The 17,953-nt window shown below is 41.6% G+C and overlaps 1 protein-coding gene and 1 long non-coding RNA gene across 10 annotated transcripts; both read left to right on the top strand.

Moving 5' to 3' along the window:
* The first annotated feature begins 4,189 nt into the window (after positions 1-4,189).
* On the top strand, positions 4,190-5,283 carry LOC124204854. Its single transcript, XR_006879142.1, has 2 exons — positions 4,190-4,309; positions 4,366-5,283. It is a non-coding gene; the product is annotated as an uncharacterized LOC124204854 (long non-coding RNA).
* A 1,260-nt stretch (positions 5,284-6,543) lies between these two features.
* LOC124204852 (protein lap4-like) lies at positions 6,544-17,897 on the top strand. 9 transcript variants are annotated; one of them, XM_046602078.1, is made up of 27 exons: positions 6,547-6,999; positions 7,125-7,242; positions 7,703-7,871; positions 8,128-8,248; positions 8,354-8,646; positions 8,717-8,962; positions 9,031-9,203; positions 9,384-9,506; positions 10,111-10,628; positions 10,705-10,950; positions 11,022-11,954; positions 12,021-12,101; positions 12,174-12,442; positions 12,507-12,903; positions 13,029-13,139; positions 13,217-13,555; positions 13,630-13,875; positions 13,935-14,057; positions 14,130-14,264; positions 15,726-15,914; positions 16,095-16,251; positions 16,312-16,368; positions 16,436-16,569; positions 16,639-16,725; positions 16,788-16,847; positions 16,917-17,141; positions 17,212-17,897. In XM_046602078.1, the coding sequence occupies exons 1-27, from the start codon at positions 6,847-6,849 to the stop codon at positions 17,380-17,382; spliced, it is 5,874 nt and encodes a 1,957-aa protein (XP_046458034.1). In that variant the 5' UTR covers positions 6,547-6,846; the 3' UTR covers positions 17,383-17,897. The 9 variants fall into 9 exon arrangements, with proteins under 9 accessions (XP_046458036.1, XP_046458042.1, XP_046458043.1 ...); XM_046602080.1 differs by lacking the exon at positions 9,384-9,506 and having other exon boundaries at positions 6,544-6,999; XM_046602079.1 differs by lacking the exon at positions 9,384-9,506 and having other exon boundaries at positions 9,997-10,628.
* Positions 17,898-17,953: the final 56 nt, after the last annotated feature.

The raw sequence follows: 17,953 nt of genomic DNA, 5'->3' as shown, positions 1-17,953 counted from the left end.
ATTCTAGATTATTTTCTGGTTATTTGGGGGTTCACAGTTTGTTAGTTTTGCTATCATTGACTTTGTTACCGGAAGATTATAAATATTCTGTGTTGGAACCCAGTTAAAATGTAATTATCTCCCGTTCAATCAATTTACCTGAATCTCTATTAGACATCACGCTCCAAGATATCTTTGACTGGAGTCTTTGATAGATTCGAGCTTGCTTTTTTGAGGTGATGAAAGAGAATAAGGAGTAAATAAGATTTTATCAACCGAGAAATTAAATTGTCTGATATAGGAGTCTACAAGTGATGATGACGTATGTGAAGGCGCAATCGCAGGCAATTAAAATACGTTTCGAAAATTTCGGGCTGATGCATATAGAGAAATAATTTCTGTCACGTTGTGTGACAATAATCAAAGTTCATAGATTCATCTACTAACGGAATAATTTACTTTTCAGATGAACTCGCAAGGGACTCCCGAATACCGTGCCTACACACTTGCACAGCTGCTGGAACGTGAAGTTGTAAACTTGCCAAGGCGTAAAGATGATGACTGATCGTAGCCTAATAAAATAATTCGTAACTGCTTTTTTAAGGTAGGACTATAAGTAGTGCTCCTCAGTCATTTCTAAATCGTGAACAAAGATATTCTATTGACAATTAAACTGATTTAATTGACGGTTTTCCTTATTTCTTAATTTGACGTGTTTTAAATCTGTTTGTGCAGACTTACTTTCGTGCTAAATTCATTGATAGGAAGATATTTAAAGATGGCTTGATATTTAACAACGATTTTAATTGAGATCCAAATATCGCAAGACGTGTCATCGAACTGTGTTCTCGGCTTTCAGATCCAGTTGCTTGCGAACAATGACGGACCTCTCTTGGAATCTGGATACTCGATTAGTCATGTCTAAATTTCATTTTCAAGTGAGTTCAGAATATCTAGGTAGTTTTCTCCGTCTGGTAAATGGTATACCAGACTTACTTGATGGGATGATTTGGGTGTAACTGGATTAATAAAGGTTATGGTTTGATTCGTATTATTTAACACGGTAATGCTAGATTTAAAGTTCAACAATAAAAAAAGGCAGTAACTCGTAAAATTCATTTTAAGGAGAATTTATTACTTCCGTTTGAATCAACTGCGTATTAATTGAGGGTGGGGTGGGGGCGATATTGGGAAAACAGTATGAATGATACTATTTCAGCTTACAATCCTGCCGTCAATCCGTTTTGAATTTATTGGCGGGACTGAAATGGTTTTCACGTTCAAGATTATAACAAACGCCGAATAGATGAGCACCGTACAAGTTTGCGCAAGTTTGAGGGGAAGCGGTATTGGAAATGCCGTGACACGTGGAAACCTCTTTAAAAAAAAAAAATTTTTTTGTTAAGTGAAAACGAAATTTTGTTTTCTGCCAAGAGAAAGGGGCGTTTTTATTCTTCTTTCCTAACCCTCACCACTCCCCCAATTCTACTTTTCTTTTTCTCGATTTTTCCTTACTCTTCCTCTCTTTATTGCGTCACAAAAATGTACAAATCCACCAGAAATGACGTATTGCATGTCAGTTCTTTGTCACTTGTCAGTTCTTTGTCACTTGTCAGGTGTGTGCACAAGCCAGCTTGTGTGTTTTTATGCGGTCTCATTTTTCTAAGTTTTAATTGCAGCTCCAAAGTGTTAGTTGTTTTTCCTACAGTGGTACTTGACTCAGTTGACTGTGGCGGGTGATGGGCACGGTAGGCTTTTCCGCCTTTTCGCGTAACACAATGGGGATATCGACGGCGTACCGATTAATTTCAAACTTCCCGTGACCAGGATTGATTGGCGTTTGGTAAGTCCCTTTTGAATTTGTTTCGCTATTGAAAATGCCCCGTCAGCACAGTCCTCCCTCTAAATTTTAATCAAAGTAGAATCGCTTAGTCCCGCTGGAATGTGAACAGTGGGTGGAATGTTAGTTATCCGTAATCAGTATACCGAATTGATAGACCACCGCGTTTGTACTCTCACATCTCCCGGCCTGTCCTCCGTTGGGGACATTTAATACGACGCTAGTTGGGCGTCTGAGGTTTACATATTTTAATATGCCAATTAAAATGTCGAAATTCTCGGCAGTTTGAAAATTTTCTAATGGTGGACATAACTAACGATTTTGCGTAACGGGCGTCTGAGGTTTACATATTTTAATATGCCAATTAAAATGTCGAAATTCTCGGCAGTTTGAAAATTTTCTAATGGTGGACATAACTAACGATTTTGCGTAACAATTTACCCGACAATTTACTCGATCCCTTCTCCCTTCTCCCAACTCTCTACTTTTCTGTTATGTCGATCTTTCCCGATTCTTCATTTCTTTATTTTTTTATTACATCAGAAAAATTTACAACGTCCACCTTGCAAGTGCATTTCACTACTCCGTTTAATTTTCATCGATTTTCATGAACGTGAAATCTAATTTACGGCAACTGTATGGGAAATTTGTCCAAAATGCAGACATCAGGACTATTTCTCTGCGTGCTTGATCGTGCGTGATGGATGGAGTGTTTCAGTGTTCACTTGAAGACATGATAAAATGAGAATTTAGAATGTTAGACGTTGCAGCGTTTTGGGAGTAGGCCTATTCTAGAATTTGTATCGTCCCGTTTAAACATGACACTGCATGACACAGTGACACACCTCGTTTTTTTCGTTGGGACACGTTAAAAAAATTCCACTCTGAATTTATTCTTTTTTTCCGCGACTTCGTGAAAAAAAAAAATTGAATGAACCTTTTTGTTTTTTATATTACACTCTTTTTGGTTTTTATATAATACTTTTTCAGTTTTATATTGAATTTGTTTTTTATATATTCTTTTCTGTTTTATATAATGATATTTTGAAAATCATTATTATATTGAAAAAGTGGCGGTTTTGGGCTTCCATACGAAGTAAAGGCATTGTTAAAAGTTGCTCATTTTTTCACATTCTCGATTTCAACAAATTAAAATGAAATTTAGTAGAATAACAGAATTTTGTTTTTTGTTTTGAAGAAATGATGACATCGAAGCTCCGGACACTAGTTCTTTTAAGCTAAAATGGGCAATGTTTCTCGCGACCACACAATATCGTCGCTTCGTATTTTCTCCATCGAACATGTGTGGAAGTGTATTTTATACATTTATTTGATCGTGTACTACGAGCACTACGGGCTAGTTTGGGCCTATGTGAACCAGTGTGTCACAACGATCCGTGACATGAAATTCGCAATGCCGTAAACTCATGACTATGGTTAGTTTGGGTTATTAAATACGAATTGGTTTAATTATGAACAATATTTATCAGTGTGTGAGCTATTGGAGGCAAATATTATTACTGAAAATAATCTAATGATGGATGATATTCACGTGGTCGAAGATGAGAATGGTCATAATAGCTAATTTAATTGATAAAGAGTATTTATTATTCTGGATATTTTCCAGTCATTTCAGGGAATCTTAAGCCATTGGAATGGGAAATGTGAAAATGTAATGATTTAACGGAACTAAATCAGATCGAGAAGTTGTTGGTAAATACATTTACGATTCTATTGATTCAATGGCTGTAAGATCGGATAGAGACAATAAAACAGAAGTTTAATGAAAATTATAAGATGTTACCATATGAAATCCTTCTTGGTGATAATCACATGCTATTACGAATTACTGTGTATCAGTTTTTAAACAATATCTTATTTTAATTAGTAGTCACGACGCCGTAATAATTGATGAGAATTGTTCATTTGTTCTTATACCAACATTGAACTCATATAATTCGCTCTACCGGCTAATCTTCATTTATGCGTGAAACACTTATTCTATAGGAGGCTGATATGGCACGGTATTTGGCTCACATGTATTTGATCAAAAATATGAAATGGGCAATCGGTTTTTCTAACAGTTATTTAAATATTTACTCGGAATATTTACAATTGAATTCAATTTACTTCAATTTACTTATTTTTTGTATGTAACTGAAATAGTGAAATGCAATTTCGTTTTTATTTATTTCATTTTTAATAATAGGTTGGCTATATCTGGGAGAAAAACATTTTCCACCCACAGCAAAACGGTAATTGAGCATGGCGAATCCCACAACATCATGTGATTTTCTGTTCCATTCATCTTGATCTCGAGATTACGACTGCAGACCCCTTGACATTTTGGGCTCTATGACGTCCTCTTCTGATCATTAGTTGAAGGTGAAACGCGTTTTGATCTTCTTTCTTGACATTTATGGTTTCTCAGCTGTCTTTTTCGCATTTGCGCTGCCGGCATGGATAAACCATTTTTCTGCTCGATACAAGGTATGATTATATCTACTCCGCTTTTCCTTAAAACTAATTTTACTTTTCGATTGAAGTCCTCCAAGAAGCAGCAGCCGATTAATCCCATCACACAGCAAGGCTGGCCGTTTCTTCGGTACCACACAACACGACAAACTGACGATTGAAGGTCTTCACCTCGATACTCATTTTCGTGAGCGTTCGGGAAGGAACTTTTCAATTTGAATTCGTTGCCTCTACTGTAGAGTCCGGAATGTATAATTCGTTTCATCCAATTTATGGACAATACCGTAAGCTTTGACACTCTAGTTTGAGTAATCTTAACAGCTGAACCTGAACATGCCAGAGCAAAGGGAATGACATAATCGGTAGGTAATCGAAGTTGAAGAAGTAGTCTATTTGCGTGAATAACCCGTGAGCTTCTGGTTTTTTCGGGAAATTCTTTCTTTCGCCTTTTCAATGCTGTTTTGAATTTGAACACAGTCACTGGAATAAGTGGCCTCGGGAGCTAAAAAGGGAAGCCGATGGGTATTTCGGTCGTTGATTTCAAAAGCGGACGTTTACTGCAAGTACTTGACTTCCACCAATCAGAACCGCTATTCACTTTCAGCCTATTCCACCACTACTGTTATTATAATACCGCAGCAGTTTGGGATTAGTTTGATTCGAGTTCTCAATAGGCACTTTGACGGATTGATTTCCGCATCACGGAATACTTCGCTGAAATTATGATTTAATTTTATAATTCTTCTATGGTGATTTATTTGACTATTTTGAAGTCCCACGTATGAAGAGCTGGGACTGAACCATTAGCGGATGACGTTAAGCCATTTCCCAGCCATTTCCCTTTCATCATAGGAAAGTAATTGGTGCGTGACAGATAGGATTCACTAGCTACTCCATTTACCAACATTTTCGCATGAAAAACTTTATCCATCTTCTATCAAATTGCCTTGTGTATTTACGATGAAAAGTGCAGTGAAGCCTTTGATAAATCATCTGTCTCATCAATTTTCGAAGCAATCATCGAATTTTTACTTCCCTTCCCCCTAAATTTATTTGTGCTGCGAGATACGCTCAAGATTCTCTCCAAAAGTCTCATTTGCACGATTCCACTAGTATGTAACGCAATTTAATGACCACGCAAATGAGAAAGAAACTCGTTCATTATTCAGCATAATTATAATGAAAAGGATTTGAACGCTCTAAACGGAAAATGTTCACGTTTCAGAACTGTTGTCTGAATTTTCATTAGATCAGAAATAATACCCCCATAGAACATAAAGACTGCTCATTCATCATTCATGCAATCTTATTCGAAAGACTATGCTAGGGGAATCTGGGATTTAAAGTTATAATGTGGTAGCAATAGAGAAAAATGACGTGGATTGCGTAATTCAATTTAATATAAATTTAAAAACTTTTTTTTTCAATATAAAGCGGAAGTGACATAAAATGAAACGCTTGTCATTAATTTCCGTCGCGTAGTTTAATCAAAACTCAGTAGGTGGTGCGTCATTGGAAGCACAATGTAAATGAAATAAGCATGAAATAGATGCATCACACATGGAACGCTCAAGTGTAATTGAATTAAACACTTTACGCGTTAATGATGTCTCGCCGTTCCTAGAACTTGTTAACATCTTCACGAGCAATTAGCGCCAAAAGGGAATGAAAGCAACCTTCTCGGTCTCTTGAAAGCAGAGATTGACATCAACAGAACACGGAGCGAAAATAACAAGTTCCCGTGAATATTATCGGACCATATTCGCAGATAACTGGAATTTTTCTGTCAGCAGCAGTTCTCCGAGGAAAACAGATGAACCGGAAAAATAGTTGGCCGAGTTCAATAGCCGAGAACATCAATCGTCTGCTGCCTTTGTGGCATTTCATAACAATTAATAACAATCCGAATAACTGCACTTCCGCCATGCTTCCGCCATCGTGAATCACACGAACAGATTGACGACCAACGGATTTCTTCAGTTTATGATAGATTGGCGGGCGAAAAAAAAAACCCCGATATATTGTTGCCCCGGTGCCGGGAACAGCTCACGAAGAAGACCGTTCGTTTCACGCTTGCATATCTTTTGTCTGTAGTGTGATAAAAAGTAAAAAAAGAAAGACAAGGAAAAAAGGAGATAGTGAAGAGACCGCCTCTAGCGGTTTTCAAACACTGCGCTGTCCGGCCCATCCCTTTCCCCATCCATCCCAACCGCTGCAAGCGCCAACTTGCGGTTATCGGATCAACTTGGTCTTCTGTTGGGTGGGTATACCTTTTAGCCGCTAGTCCGCTAGCAGTCTAGCACGCACACTTCACATACACAAATCTGGCTAGGCCATATTTGACGTTTAAAACGAATTCTGCTCGTAACTCGACTTTAAAAGACAGTTTGTGTGGGTTATTTTTTTCTACTCTCTACGGGGGAATCTTACTCGGCGTGTTCAATTTTTCATCCGAGTACTGTGTGCCTCTGCGAACTGATGGAACTTTGACTGGGGTCTTCACTTTTCCCCAAGGCCGTTGACCACCGAACGACTCACCGAAACTGACAAAAATGTTCAAAATATTCAAAGGATGCAATCGTCAGGTCGAGTATGTGGATAAGCGTCACTGTTCGTTACCTAGCGTCCCCGAAGATCTCTGGCGTTATTCAAGAAGTCTAGAAGAGCTACTGCTTGATGCCAATCATATTAGAGACTTGCCCAAGGTAAGCTTTTTAAACATCCTGTTTATCTGTTGGTCAACGCTGGCAGATTCCTGACCATGTTGAAAACTTTGCGCCAATCTTGAGCAAGAACAGTGGCACTAATCAACCTTTCTCTTTTTCTGCAGAATTTCTTCAGGCTTGCAAAGTTGCGAAAGCTTAGTCTCAGTGACAATGAGATTCAAAGGATTCCACAAGACATCCAAAACTTTGAAAACTTAGTGGAGCTAGATGTTTCTAGAAATGGTAAGGTTTCATTTTGGTGTTTTGAAGTTTTAAAATGATCATGGTTACTATGTTGATAAACAGAAACATGGCTGTGGTCGTGTCAATGGCTTTCTGTTTATTTGTCTCTCTGTGTTGTTTGTTGCACATCCAAAGAATTAAAAATAGGTTGTTTCATTTTACAAATTGGATGCTTGCTTTTCATAGGGTGAGACTTTTCACCTTTCGTAGACATCTTCTATATAACATATCAGTTAAAACTCTACATGCTACGTAACATCTTTTATTGTCATTGTAACTGAGGGGGAGAGCTTTTGCTTTGTTTGACTTGTTATCAGTCTTATGACTTGTTATCAGCCACATCTTTTAAAGCTCAGTGTCTCTGACTCTCATCATTATTGATAACTGTAGAGGGAGGCTGTTACTACAAAACATGTGGGGTGTAAATATGTTTTTAAACAATTTATTCTTTTCGCTGCAGATATCTCTGACATTCCGGAAACGATCAAACATGTCAAGGCTCTGCAAGTGGCTGATTTCAGCAGCAACCCTATACCAAGATTACCCGCCGGATTCGTTCAGTTGAAGAACCTTACCGTCCTTGGATTGAATGATATGTCCCTGAGTTCACTTCCACTCGATTTTGGAAGGTAGGTTGTCGGGTTGTCCTATTTGAAATCAAAAAGGAAAGTTGACTCTTGCCAGGAAGAAGCTATTTTATCTGATATTGAGACTGACGCACCGTGCATAACTTGTTCTCTGTATATTATCATGTCCGGTCCTTCTCCATTTTCAATTATTTGAGTCACTGTCAAAGATGCTGCTATGAATGTCAATAGCAGATATCCCTTATTTTGTATTCATTTGATGACGCCACTCTTTTTTTTTTGTCTCTGCTTGACATAGTCTGAGTAATCTACAAAGCGTGGAGCTGCGAGAGAATTTGTTGCGGACTTTACCCGAGTCCATGTCTCAACTGACCAAACTCGAGAGGCTGGACCTCGGTGACAATGACATTGAAATCTTGGTAAGATGCCACCACATTTCTTCATTGTTTTTGTTTCATATAACTTTCTTTGTTCATATGCCGTTGAATTCGGATAATTTACATCTCTCTTTTAATGCGCATTAGCCCGCACATATTGGAAGTTTGCCCGCCTTGACGGAACTTTGGCTCGATCACAATCAGTTAGGCCAGTTACCCAAAGAGCTGTGCCAGTTGACCAATCTGGCTTGTTTGGACGTCTCGGAGAATCATTTAGACAGCATGCCGGAAGAGATCGGTGGCTTGATTTCTCTTACGGACCTGCATCTTTCACAGAACTTCCTCGAATCGCTTCCAGACGGAATTGGTGCCCTCTCTAAGCTAACCATTTTAAAAGTGGACCAGAATCGGCTCACGACACTCAACTATTCCATCGGAAAGTGAGTTTCCATCGTTATAAATAAGCTTTAAGGATCCCGCCTCATGACCACCCCGATCTTTACTTACTAGATGCGTCGCACTGCAAGAGCTTATCCTCACGGAAAACTTCCTGACGGAGTTGCCAACTTCTATAGGAAATATGACCAAGCTGACTAATCTGAATGTGGATCGTAATCGCCTTCACGAGTTACCGGTCGAAGTTGGCCATTTGGTCTGTCTGAACGTTTTGTCGCTGCGTGAGAATAAACTTCATTTCCTACCCAATGAATTGGGTGACTGCAGTGAACTCCACGTACTCGACGTGTCCGGCAACCGGTAAACGATTCAACCAAGTTGTGGCCCATTTGTTGGTTCCTCTACTAATATTCCTTTGTTTTATTCAGACTGCAATACCTGCCCTTATCGCTGACCGGTTTAAACCTGAAGGCTATTTGGCTTTCAGAAAATCAAGCCCAACCCATGCTAACTTTCCAGACGGATATCGATGAGCACACTGGCGAACAAGTACTCACGTGCTTTTTGCTTCCCCAACTCGAGTATCAAAACGAACAACAAGGTATGAAGGCATCCGGTTTTCTTTCTTTTTCTTTTGAAGGGGGTCTATCACCATGTATTTCCTTATTGTCCTCTTCCGTTTCTTGTTGCTTTCATCTTATTTTATTTACTACGTTTCATTTGTTATTTCTGTGGGCTGTACTTTTTTGTTTTCTTCTCCTTGGTGTTGTCGTGACGGAAGGAGCACCTGCGTTGCTAAGACGCTGGGGTGGCAATGGACCTATCGGGTGGCGGGCAAATGTTTCTCCTTGGTTCCATACGCCTTTGTTCGGTTCTAGTTTCTCCATAGATGACGTTACCTTCGGTACCGTGAACACACGATCATTTCCTATTCGCATCGTACATTTTGCACGTTAGCTTAACCTCTTCGCAGGCCAAAGTTGCACTAATCCATCACCTTCGCGTGATGTTGGAAAATTCCTCCTCATAACATGCTATAGACATTTTTGGGTTACCCTACTAATCCGATTAGAACTTGAAGCGGGATTCCAGGAATTCCTTATGTTGTGGGAGTGGGAGGAATGATGGTGGTGGTGGATGTTATTTGTGGATGTTGTGATAGTTGTGCTCTGCAAATGGCGAACGCTTTAATTAAAACAAGCTGCACCGGCACCTCCTACCCTTGGTCCTTACGTCCAACCCACTACCTGAATCCCAACCCTCACTCACCGATCCTGCGCACCACCTTTGGGGGCTGTGTGTACGTTGTTTTCTTTTTGTTTTGTCTACGTATTTGTGTGCATTCTAATTCCGCACCCGCACCCCACGTCCTGGTTCTGGTCCTGGCTCATCAGACTCGTTGGTCGAAGGCCGTCTTTATCGGTCTGGCACGCGATTCTCGAGCGAGCAGCTTCACCAGCACCTACAACAAGAGCAGCTGGATGATGGCTCCGATTCTGACCATTTAGTGGCCTCAGTGTCTTCGCCGCCCATGATGTCGCAGACGGATGCAGACAGTGACACCGCTGACCCCAACCGGACCTCTTTCGTCAAATTTGCCGAAGATTCTGATGGAGATGACGACAAGGAGACTCCTTTTGTGCGTCACAACACGCCACATCCCAAGGACCTGAAAGCCAAGGCTCAGAAACATTTCAAAGGCAAGAAAATCGATGGCAAAGTCGTCCATCATGACGAACAGGATGGACTTAAAGAAGGCGAAGCTTTCAAACCAGATCGTACTGCACAAGAATTGCCTTATCGGCGATCGTCTCCTTTGCCTCCACTTCAACTGATTGATTTGCCTGACCGAAGAGATGACGAATTCACGGGCCGAAGTGGACCAATATATCCCAAAGAGCAGCAATACGAAGACCAGAGGCAAACATCTTCGCCGTCTCCAGTACCAGAGATTCATGAAAAAGCTGTTGCCTTTGTCGACCAATACGAACATAGAAGCATAGAAGAAGCCGATGAAAATGAAGAGGTATTTAGTTTGTTTTTCTTTTGTTACCTATACAGTTGTCCGGAATCTTATCGATTTTTTGGGGGGGTATTGTCAGGATTTCGATGGAGGAGACGAACGAGTTCCTCATGAAAAGTCTAAGCTGTCAAGACGTGATACACCTCACTATTTGAAAAACAAACGAATTCACGAACCAATGGACAAGGAAAAGGCTATGGCATTGATTACAAGCGCTCTCAAGAAACAGGAGATGACCCAGCAACAGCCCCAGCAGCCGTCTACGTCATCGAACCAGTCTGAAGATGAGGAAGATCGTCTTCCTACGCCACCTCCGCTCCCTGATGTAAGCCATCATCACTATTCAGTTTTGAAAACAAATGATTAAGACTTTTTTTTTTGTAATTTGGTTTTCAGGACGAGTCTGTCGATAACGAACAGCAGGTGGAAGTCTTGGAGATTCAATACGAGATTCACATCGAAAGGACAACAAGTGGCTTGGGACTGAGTATCGCCGGCGGAAAAGGGTCCACTCCTTATCGTGGTGACGACGAAGGTATCTTCATATCTAGAGTGACCGAAGGTGGGCCGGCCGAAATGGCAGGATTGCGAGTGGGTGACAAACTGGTGGCCGTCAATGGGATGTCGTGCATTGACGTTGATCACTATGAAGCGGTGGACATTCTAAAAGCTGCCGGCCCTAGTCTGGTGGTGCACTTCATCAGAGAGGTGACCCGACTTGTTCCGCCTGCAGGCGAAGAGGAGGAGCAGCAGATGCGACAACAAGAACAGCCAGAATCAGAAAAGCCCGCCTCGCCGTTGATATCAGAGCCCTCTGCAGTACCTGCAGCACCACCTAAACCGGCTCCCAGAATGTCTATCGGCTCGAGTTCCAGTCTACAGGGTGTTAGAGAGATGGACAAACCGATCAGCAACGGTGTGCCAAACCCTGCTCCCCGACTTAGTTTCACCCAGTCTCAAGCAGCAGCAGCGGTAGCCAATCAAGTCCATTCCGAGACGGCTATTGTGGATCAGCGCCCATATTCACCACCTCCTAGTTCAATGGTGCCCAACAAATCCGCTGTTTCTCCAGTTGCCCCAACGTCTGTTGCCCCGGTGCTCACTTCTTTCCCTAGTAGCCTATCATCGCAAATTATTCGCCCGGCTTCGCAACCTCCTCCACCACCGACTCAGTCGCAATCCATGCCCGCTGAAATGGGTGCTAAACAACCAAATGGTCTGGAGCTAAGAAAGGAGCGTGTGTATATTACGCTGTTACGAGACCATACAGGTTTGGGTTTCAGCATCTCAGGAGGCAAAGGAGGCAATCCTTACAAAGATGGATCAGATGTAAGTCTTAAAAAGCCACTTGTTTTCTTTCTTAATATTAAAACGTTTGTGATTATTTGTTTACAGTCCGTCTACGTATCCCGCATTATGGAAGGAGGGCCTGCCGAAAAAGACGGCAAACTGAAAATTGGAGATCACGTCATTTCCGTGAGTCAAAATTTGCATTTTATTGTTTACTTCCGCTTAAATTACCCTTTGCCTTTTTTTTTTAAATTTCAGATCAATGGCGTCGATGTGGAAGGTGCTCGGCACGATCAAGTTGTTGCCATGCTGACTGGTTTGGAACGTTTCGTCCGGTTGGTTGTGGAGCGTGAATCATGGCTTCCTCCTAGCCATTTAAAATCACCAAAGATGTTTGGTACTCCACGACCTTACACCAGCCTATACAGCCCCAATAGTTATATGGCCAACCGGCCTAATTATGCTGGCCTTTCAAGCATGCCGACGTCGCCCTTGATTGGTTCCATGTCATCACCTTTGACTACAAGGTAGTAGAAAGTTGATCATCCTTCTTTCATGACCTTCATCCATGTAATAATGTCGCGTCAATAGTTCACCGAGCGTCAACCAATCAGCCCGGCAGCAATTCCTTGCCGCGTCTCCTGAAAGAAAGAGCGGAAATGTAGAGCCGTCGCCGCTTCCGACAGCGAAAAACGCCTTGGCCTTGCCGTCCGGAGAGGAAGTGCCGAAGCACGTTACCAATGAACAATTCCAGGCCATGATACCAGCTCATTTCGTTCAACCTGAGCCTCAGCAGCCCGGTTCTAGTATCGTCATCAATGTCAAGCAACCAGATCCTGTTGGTGGGGCGCTGAGCGAATTTCAGTTCCCTGCCGTGCCCACCCAGTTGGGCAAAGTCACGGAAACCATCACAAAAAGTACACTGACGGAAACCATCGTCACCCGCGTCACCAACAATAAACTCGGTGCACTTCCTATCGTTATTGAGGTATATGAAAAGTTTTGACTAAATAAAATAAAAATATTCGACGATATTACGGTGAATCTGTCGGTGTTCATGATTTTCAACGAACCCGCCATTAACAATCTTTTTTGTTGTTTATCTCACGCCAGGATGTGATTCTGCAGAAAGGTGCCGGTCCGTTGGGTCTTAGCATTGTCGGTGGGAACGATCATTCGTGTGTACCATTTGGTGCCGACGACCCGGGAGTCTTCATATCGAAAGTATTTGAGCATTTAATTTCGTTTTGGGGTGGTGTCGACAAAATTGTGTACTCACTCTTTTTTGTGCGTGTTTTTAGGTCATTCCGGAAGGTGTGGCTGCTAAAACGATGCGACTACGGATCGGTGATCGGATCCTCAAGGTTAACGGCAGGGATGTTTCCAAGGCAAGCCACCAGGATGCTGTCCAAGCACTGTTGGAACCCACAGCGGAGCTCATCTTGACCGTTCAACACGATCCGCCACCGAAAGGGTTGCAGGAATTGACAATTTACAGGAACGAAGGCGAGAAACTTGGCATGAACATTAAAGGTGGTTTGCGTGGACATCCGGGTAATCCTCTCAACAAACACGACGAAGGTGTTTTCATCTCCAAAATCAATCACGGCGGTGCAGCTAGACGAGATGGCCGTTTGAAGGTATTATTTATTGTTTTCTCCAATTTATTTTCGGGAACAAATTTTGACTTGTTTGTTTTGAAACGCTCTAATAGGTCGGTATGCGTTTGCTTGAGGTGAACGGTATTAGCTTGCTGGGAGCCTCTCATCAGGAGTCTGTGAACTCTTTAAGGACTTCCGGCGATGTCATCCATTTGCTCATCTGCGATGGATACGATGCTGCTGAAGTAGAACGACTCCAATCAGAGGGCGTACTAACTCGCGAAGCAAAATCAACATCCGAAAGTGTTTCGAGTCTTGATCGAATTGGCGAGGAGCCCAATCACGTCAACATTATCAAGGTAATTCATATTTTGATTTGCTGGAATTTTCTTCGATAACCGCGTGTACTCATTTTTAGGGAGACGAGGCTCAAGACGACGGTTGCTGTGATCGTGAAGAATCCGAAGAAATTGCCAAGACCACTGGTTCTTCTTTGCCGGTCAGTCCGATGTTGGGTGATCGAGACAAAACTTCAGAGAAGGTAAATCAATTCATTTATTTAATTGATTTTTTTAAAAAATACTTTATTTGATGATGTTGTGTTTGTTTTCAGGTGTTGGACGCTGTCCGAGCTGCTGAAATGCTCGTGTCTAACATGGTGCCTAAATCGCCTGGTCCAAATCGAGTTGACATGAAAACGACGACGATTGTCATGTCAAAACATACACTAGCTCCGCAAACAAGCACGGTAAGTGGTATTTATGTTTGTTCATCCTGTCCTCACACTCTGGCTCTTTCCTGTCTTGTCGCTCGCTTCTGACTGTTAACATCCACCTGAAGTATTGACTTTCAGTGTGTGCTGTTACGAGACCACTACGTAACTCTAGCATGATTGTGTTTTTCCCCTCTAAACCAACTATCACCAAAGGGTATTTTTAAGCTATAAATACTAACTTTTTCGAGAATGCTGTCCGAATTCCCCGCCCGCAAGGAATTTGTTAGTGTTAATGTTTTACCCGACTCGTGTTTTTAATAGAAAAACAAATCTTCGTTTTTCTTTTTTTTTTAATTTTTAAAAATTTCTGGTCGTTGCCAGAGCGCATGATAGTTATGCAAGAAAGATTGTTGTTCTGGCATCTGAAACACCCTGCATGAGGAGAATGGGAGAGAGCATGATGTCCAACCTCTCCGGCAAGGAGATCAAAAGGCTCCGAGTGCCTACCCGCTCGCCCCGTGTCCTGCAGTTCCCAAAAGCCTCCCCTGCTTCAACATGATCAATAAAATGACAGCAATTTTTTTCCATTTTTCTTTTTTTAACGAGCAGAATCCGACGGATTTATAGCAGGAATTCTGTCGATTGCTAAACTTAACAATTGATGACGGATCATCAACATCAAGTGTTCCCCCACGCTGCTGAGAAACGGCGGTCCAATTGTGTGTTGAGAATAAAGTTTTATATGCGTCGATTTATGGAAAATATGGATCGGGACCGCTTCTTTCATCCGCACAAAGTTGTTATCAATTATTGACGTTTTGGATTATTACCCGATTCGACTCCGTTATTTCCTCTCCCCCTTATTACCTCCCTTTTCTTTCCTTCTATTTAAACAAAAAACAAACAAACCGAAGTGGCCCTTGATGGATACCAAAGATTCGAAAGGTGTTCCCATTATTCCCTCGCTCATTATCATTGACTCTTCCTTCTCTTCTCCCCCCGCCAAGACGATTTTTATGGTCTCCGACAAAATTGAGCGTATGAGGCGCCAAATGAATTTACTTTTCTATATGTGATGTTAACCGCAACCAAGGAAAAATCTACAAAAATATGAAAAGAGAATGATTGATTATACACTTTCATTTTCACAATTTCCCGTCTAACCATTTTCAAAAATCCAATGAGGAAAAGTTGTTTACAAGGGCGCTGCTGAAAGAAGTGACAGTGACAGAATGATTTGAATCGATCGAACTCGATTTTCAACGTGGACAGTCAGCAACTAATCATGCTCTCTCACATTTTCTTGCTTTCAATTATTCACTATCGATGAATCAGTCCTTCACATATTTCTATTTCACTCTCTTCGTTTCTTTTTTTTTCAGTTCTTGCGTCTTTTTGTTACTAATTTTTTGTTTTGCTTTTTATGTGTGCGTGTGAATGTGTGCGTGTGTTTTGGTTCGGTGGACCGAACGGTAATTTATAACCCTGCCACAGCCCATAGCTCCTCGCGCTAATTTGGGTGAGGCGGGTCTTGCTGAAGAAGGTGGCGATGCTATTTCGCCGGCACCCTCCCCGCTTCCGGGGCGATTAACTCCGACGGCTTTGCGACATGCCGGTTCGGATCATCCATCGGATCGCAGCAGCAGTAGCTGTGGCAATAGCCCTATTCCTCCCATAATCCAGGTGATCTAATCGATACGATGACACGTCTTGACGCTTTTGTGCCACTGCCAATTCTTTTCATCGTTGCCAAAAATTTCCCTCTCGTTCTTTCACTTTTTGGTTTTATTTCGTTTCTTTGTATCAGTTATACTAACTGTTTTTGAGGTTGTCTCTTCCGCGTTTCTCGTTGTTGTCCGTTAGGATGCCATGCCTCCTCCCGCCACTCCCGCCGTACCGAAAACGGCACCGCAGGGAGTTGGTTTGACTGGTCCCAGCCCGGATAAGATGACTTTTAGTGCCAAGAAGCGATTCTTTGAGAAGGAGATTGAAGAGACAATTACACCCGCAGCTAAACCTGGTAAATTCGTAAATGTAGTGTACTTGTTATTAGTAGTGACTAACAGTTGCATTCTTACAGAAAAGAGATTCAGCTTTTTGAGTGAGGATGAAGTCAACAAATTGAAACAAGAAGAAGGCAAGTTTTACATAGTAAAATGTCTTCGAAATACAACTAATTTCAATTGATAATTTTGAATATTCAGAAAGGAAAATTGCCAATCTTACTAGCGAGCAACTGCTCAACATGAGCCGTTTAGACGACGTTGATGAAGAGGATGAAGATGAAATAGATGAAGCAAACGAACCCCATGTTGAGCCCGTCGCTGTAGCCGTCACGGTAATTTAGCAAACTTTTAGCATCTGATCTAAACACCAACTTATGTTAAAAACAACTTGATACTATCAGGTCACAACCGTCCCGACAGCCCAGCATCCTTCCATCGTTCGTACCGCCAAAGCAGAAAAACGTCTTAAGGATAAACTAACACGCGAGGTAAGTTTCCGAATTATTTTATTTAGTTTAAGCCAATTTAACGTCTCGTTCATTTGTCGCAGGGTTTAGAACTCAGTGAAGAGGAGAAAATGTTATCGCCAACTGAGCAAAGAGCTTTACAGGTATACATTGTAAATTAACACCTACTAATACAGTGAATAATGAGATGGAATTGTGCACGTTTGATATAGGCTAAGAAACGAGCGGCATGGAGGGAGGCTCGTTTGAAATCACTGGAGCAAGACGCCATGCAGGCTGAGATGGTCATTAAGAGAATGAGCGAATATAACCAATCGGCTGATTCGAGCTCTGAATCTTTGTCGGCATCGTTACGTAACGCAACCAATCCGCTCGATGGCAGTGATGACAACGGCAACAATAATCGATCAATTCCGGATTACACGAATAATAACCAGGTGGGATATTGATTCACATGGCAAGGTGCTTGTTCCGCCAGCTCAAACTAATTTTCCTTTGATCGATAAGATGGATCCCGAAAACAACGTTCAGGATCGTATTGAAGAAGAAGATGAAGATGACGAAGCGGATGTCGATAACCTCGATCAGGCCGGTCTCGGTGGAACGGATAACGTGGCCACATCAACAAACAACGGACGCCAGAAGAAGAAGAAAAACAAGAAGTCTAAGAATCGGTAGATTGTCGAATCGCCACAGGACAAAGTAGATATCACGTTTTCTTTTGGTGAACCCATCATCATGATCACACGCCTTTGTCTCCATCCTAACAACACTTGCCTTCACGTCGGCACTTTGCATACCGTTGTCGTCAAAAATCTTTTTCGGGTCTTGATAGAAAACGGTTTTATATCATTTGCCTTTTTTCAATCTTACATTTTTCATCTACCATTTATGATACTTTATCTGTATTTTCCAGATCGTCAGCATTTTTCGTCTTTGGCTTTGTTGTTTTTCGTTCTGTCCTATTCTTTACCCCCCTCCCATTTTCTCTACTACGATTTTTTTAGAAAAAGATTCGTTTGCATGCGAATATGGCGGGATTCGTGTATGTTGTCCCGCTAAAGATGTTTTATCCACACTAACTCGCAAAATTTGATAAGAAAAAAAGCTGCGTATTTGTGCCTCATTTATACCCCCTCTCCCTTGAATTAAATTTTACAGTAAATGAAAATAATACAGCCTTCGTAAAAATATATCCTAAATCTGTTTTGTGTACTCTCAACGACGACTTTAGTTTACCTCTGAATCT

Source organism: Daphnia pulex, chromosome 10 (genome assembly GCF_021134715.1).
Source record: "Daphnia pulex isolate KAP4 chromosome 10, ASM2113471v1".
Taxonomy (NCBI): domain Eukaryota; kingdom Metazoa; phylum Arthropoda; class Branchiopoda; order Diplostraca; family Daphniidae; genus Daphnia; species Daphnia pulex.
This window is presented reverse-complemented; position numbering and strand designations above follow the sequence as displayed.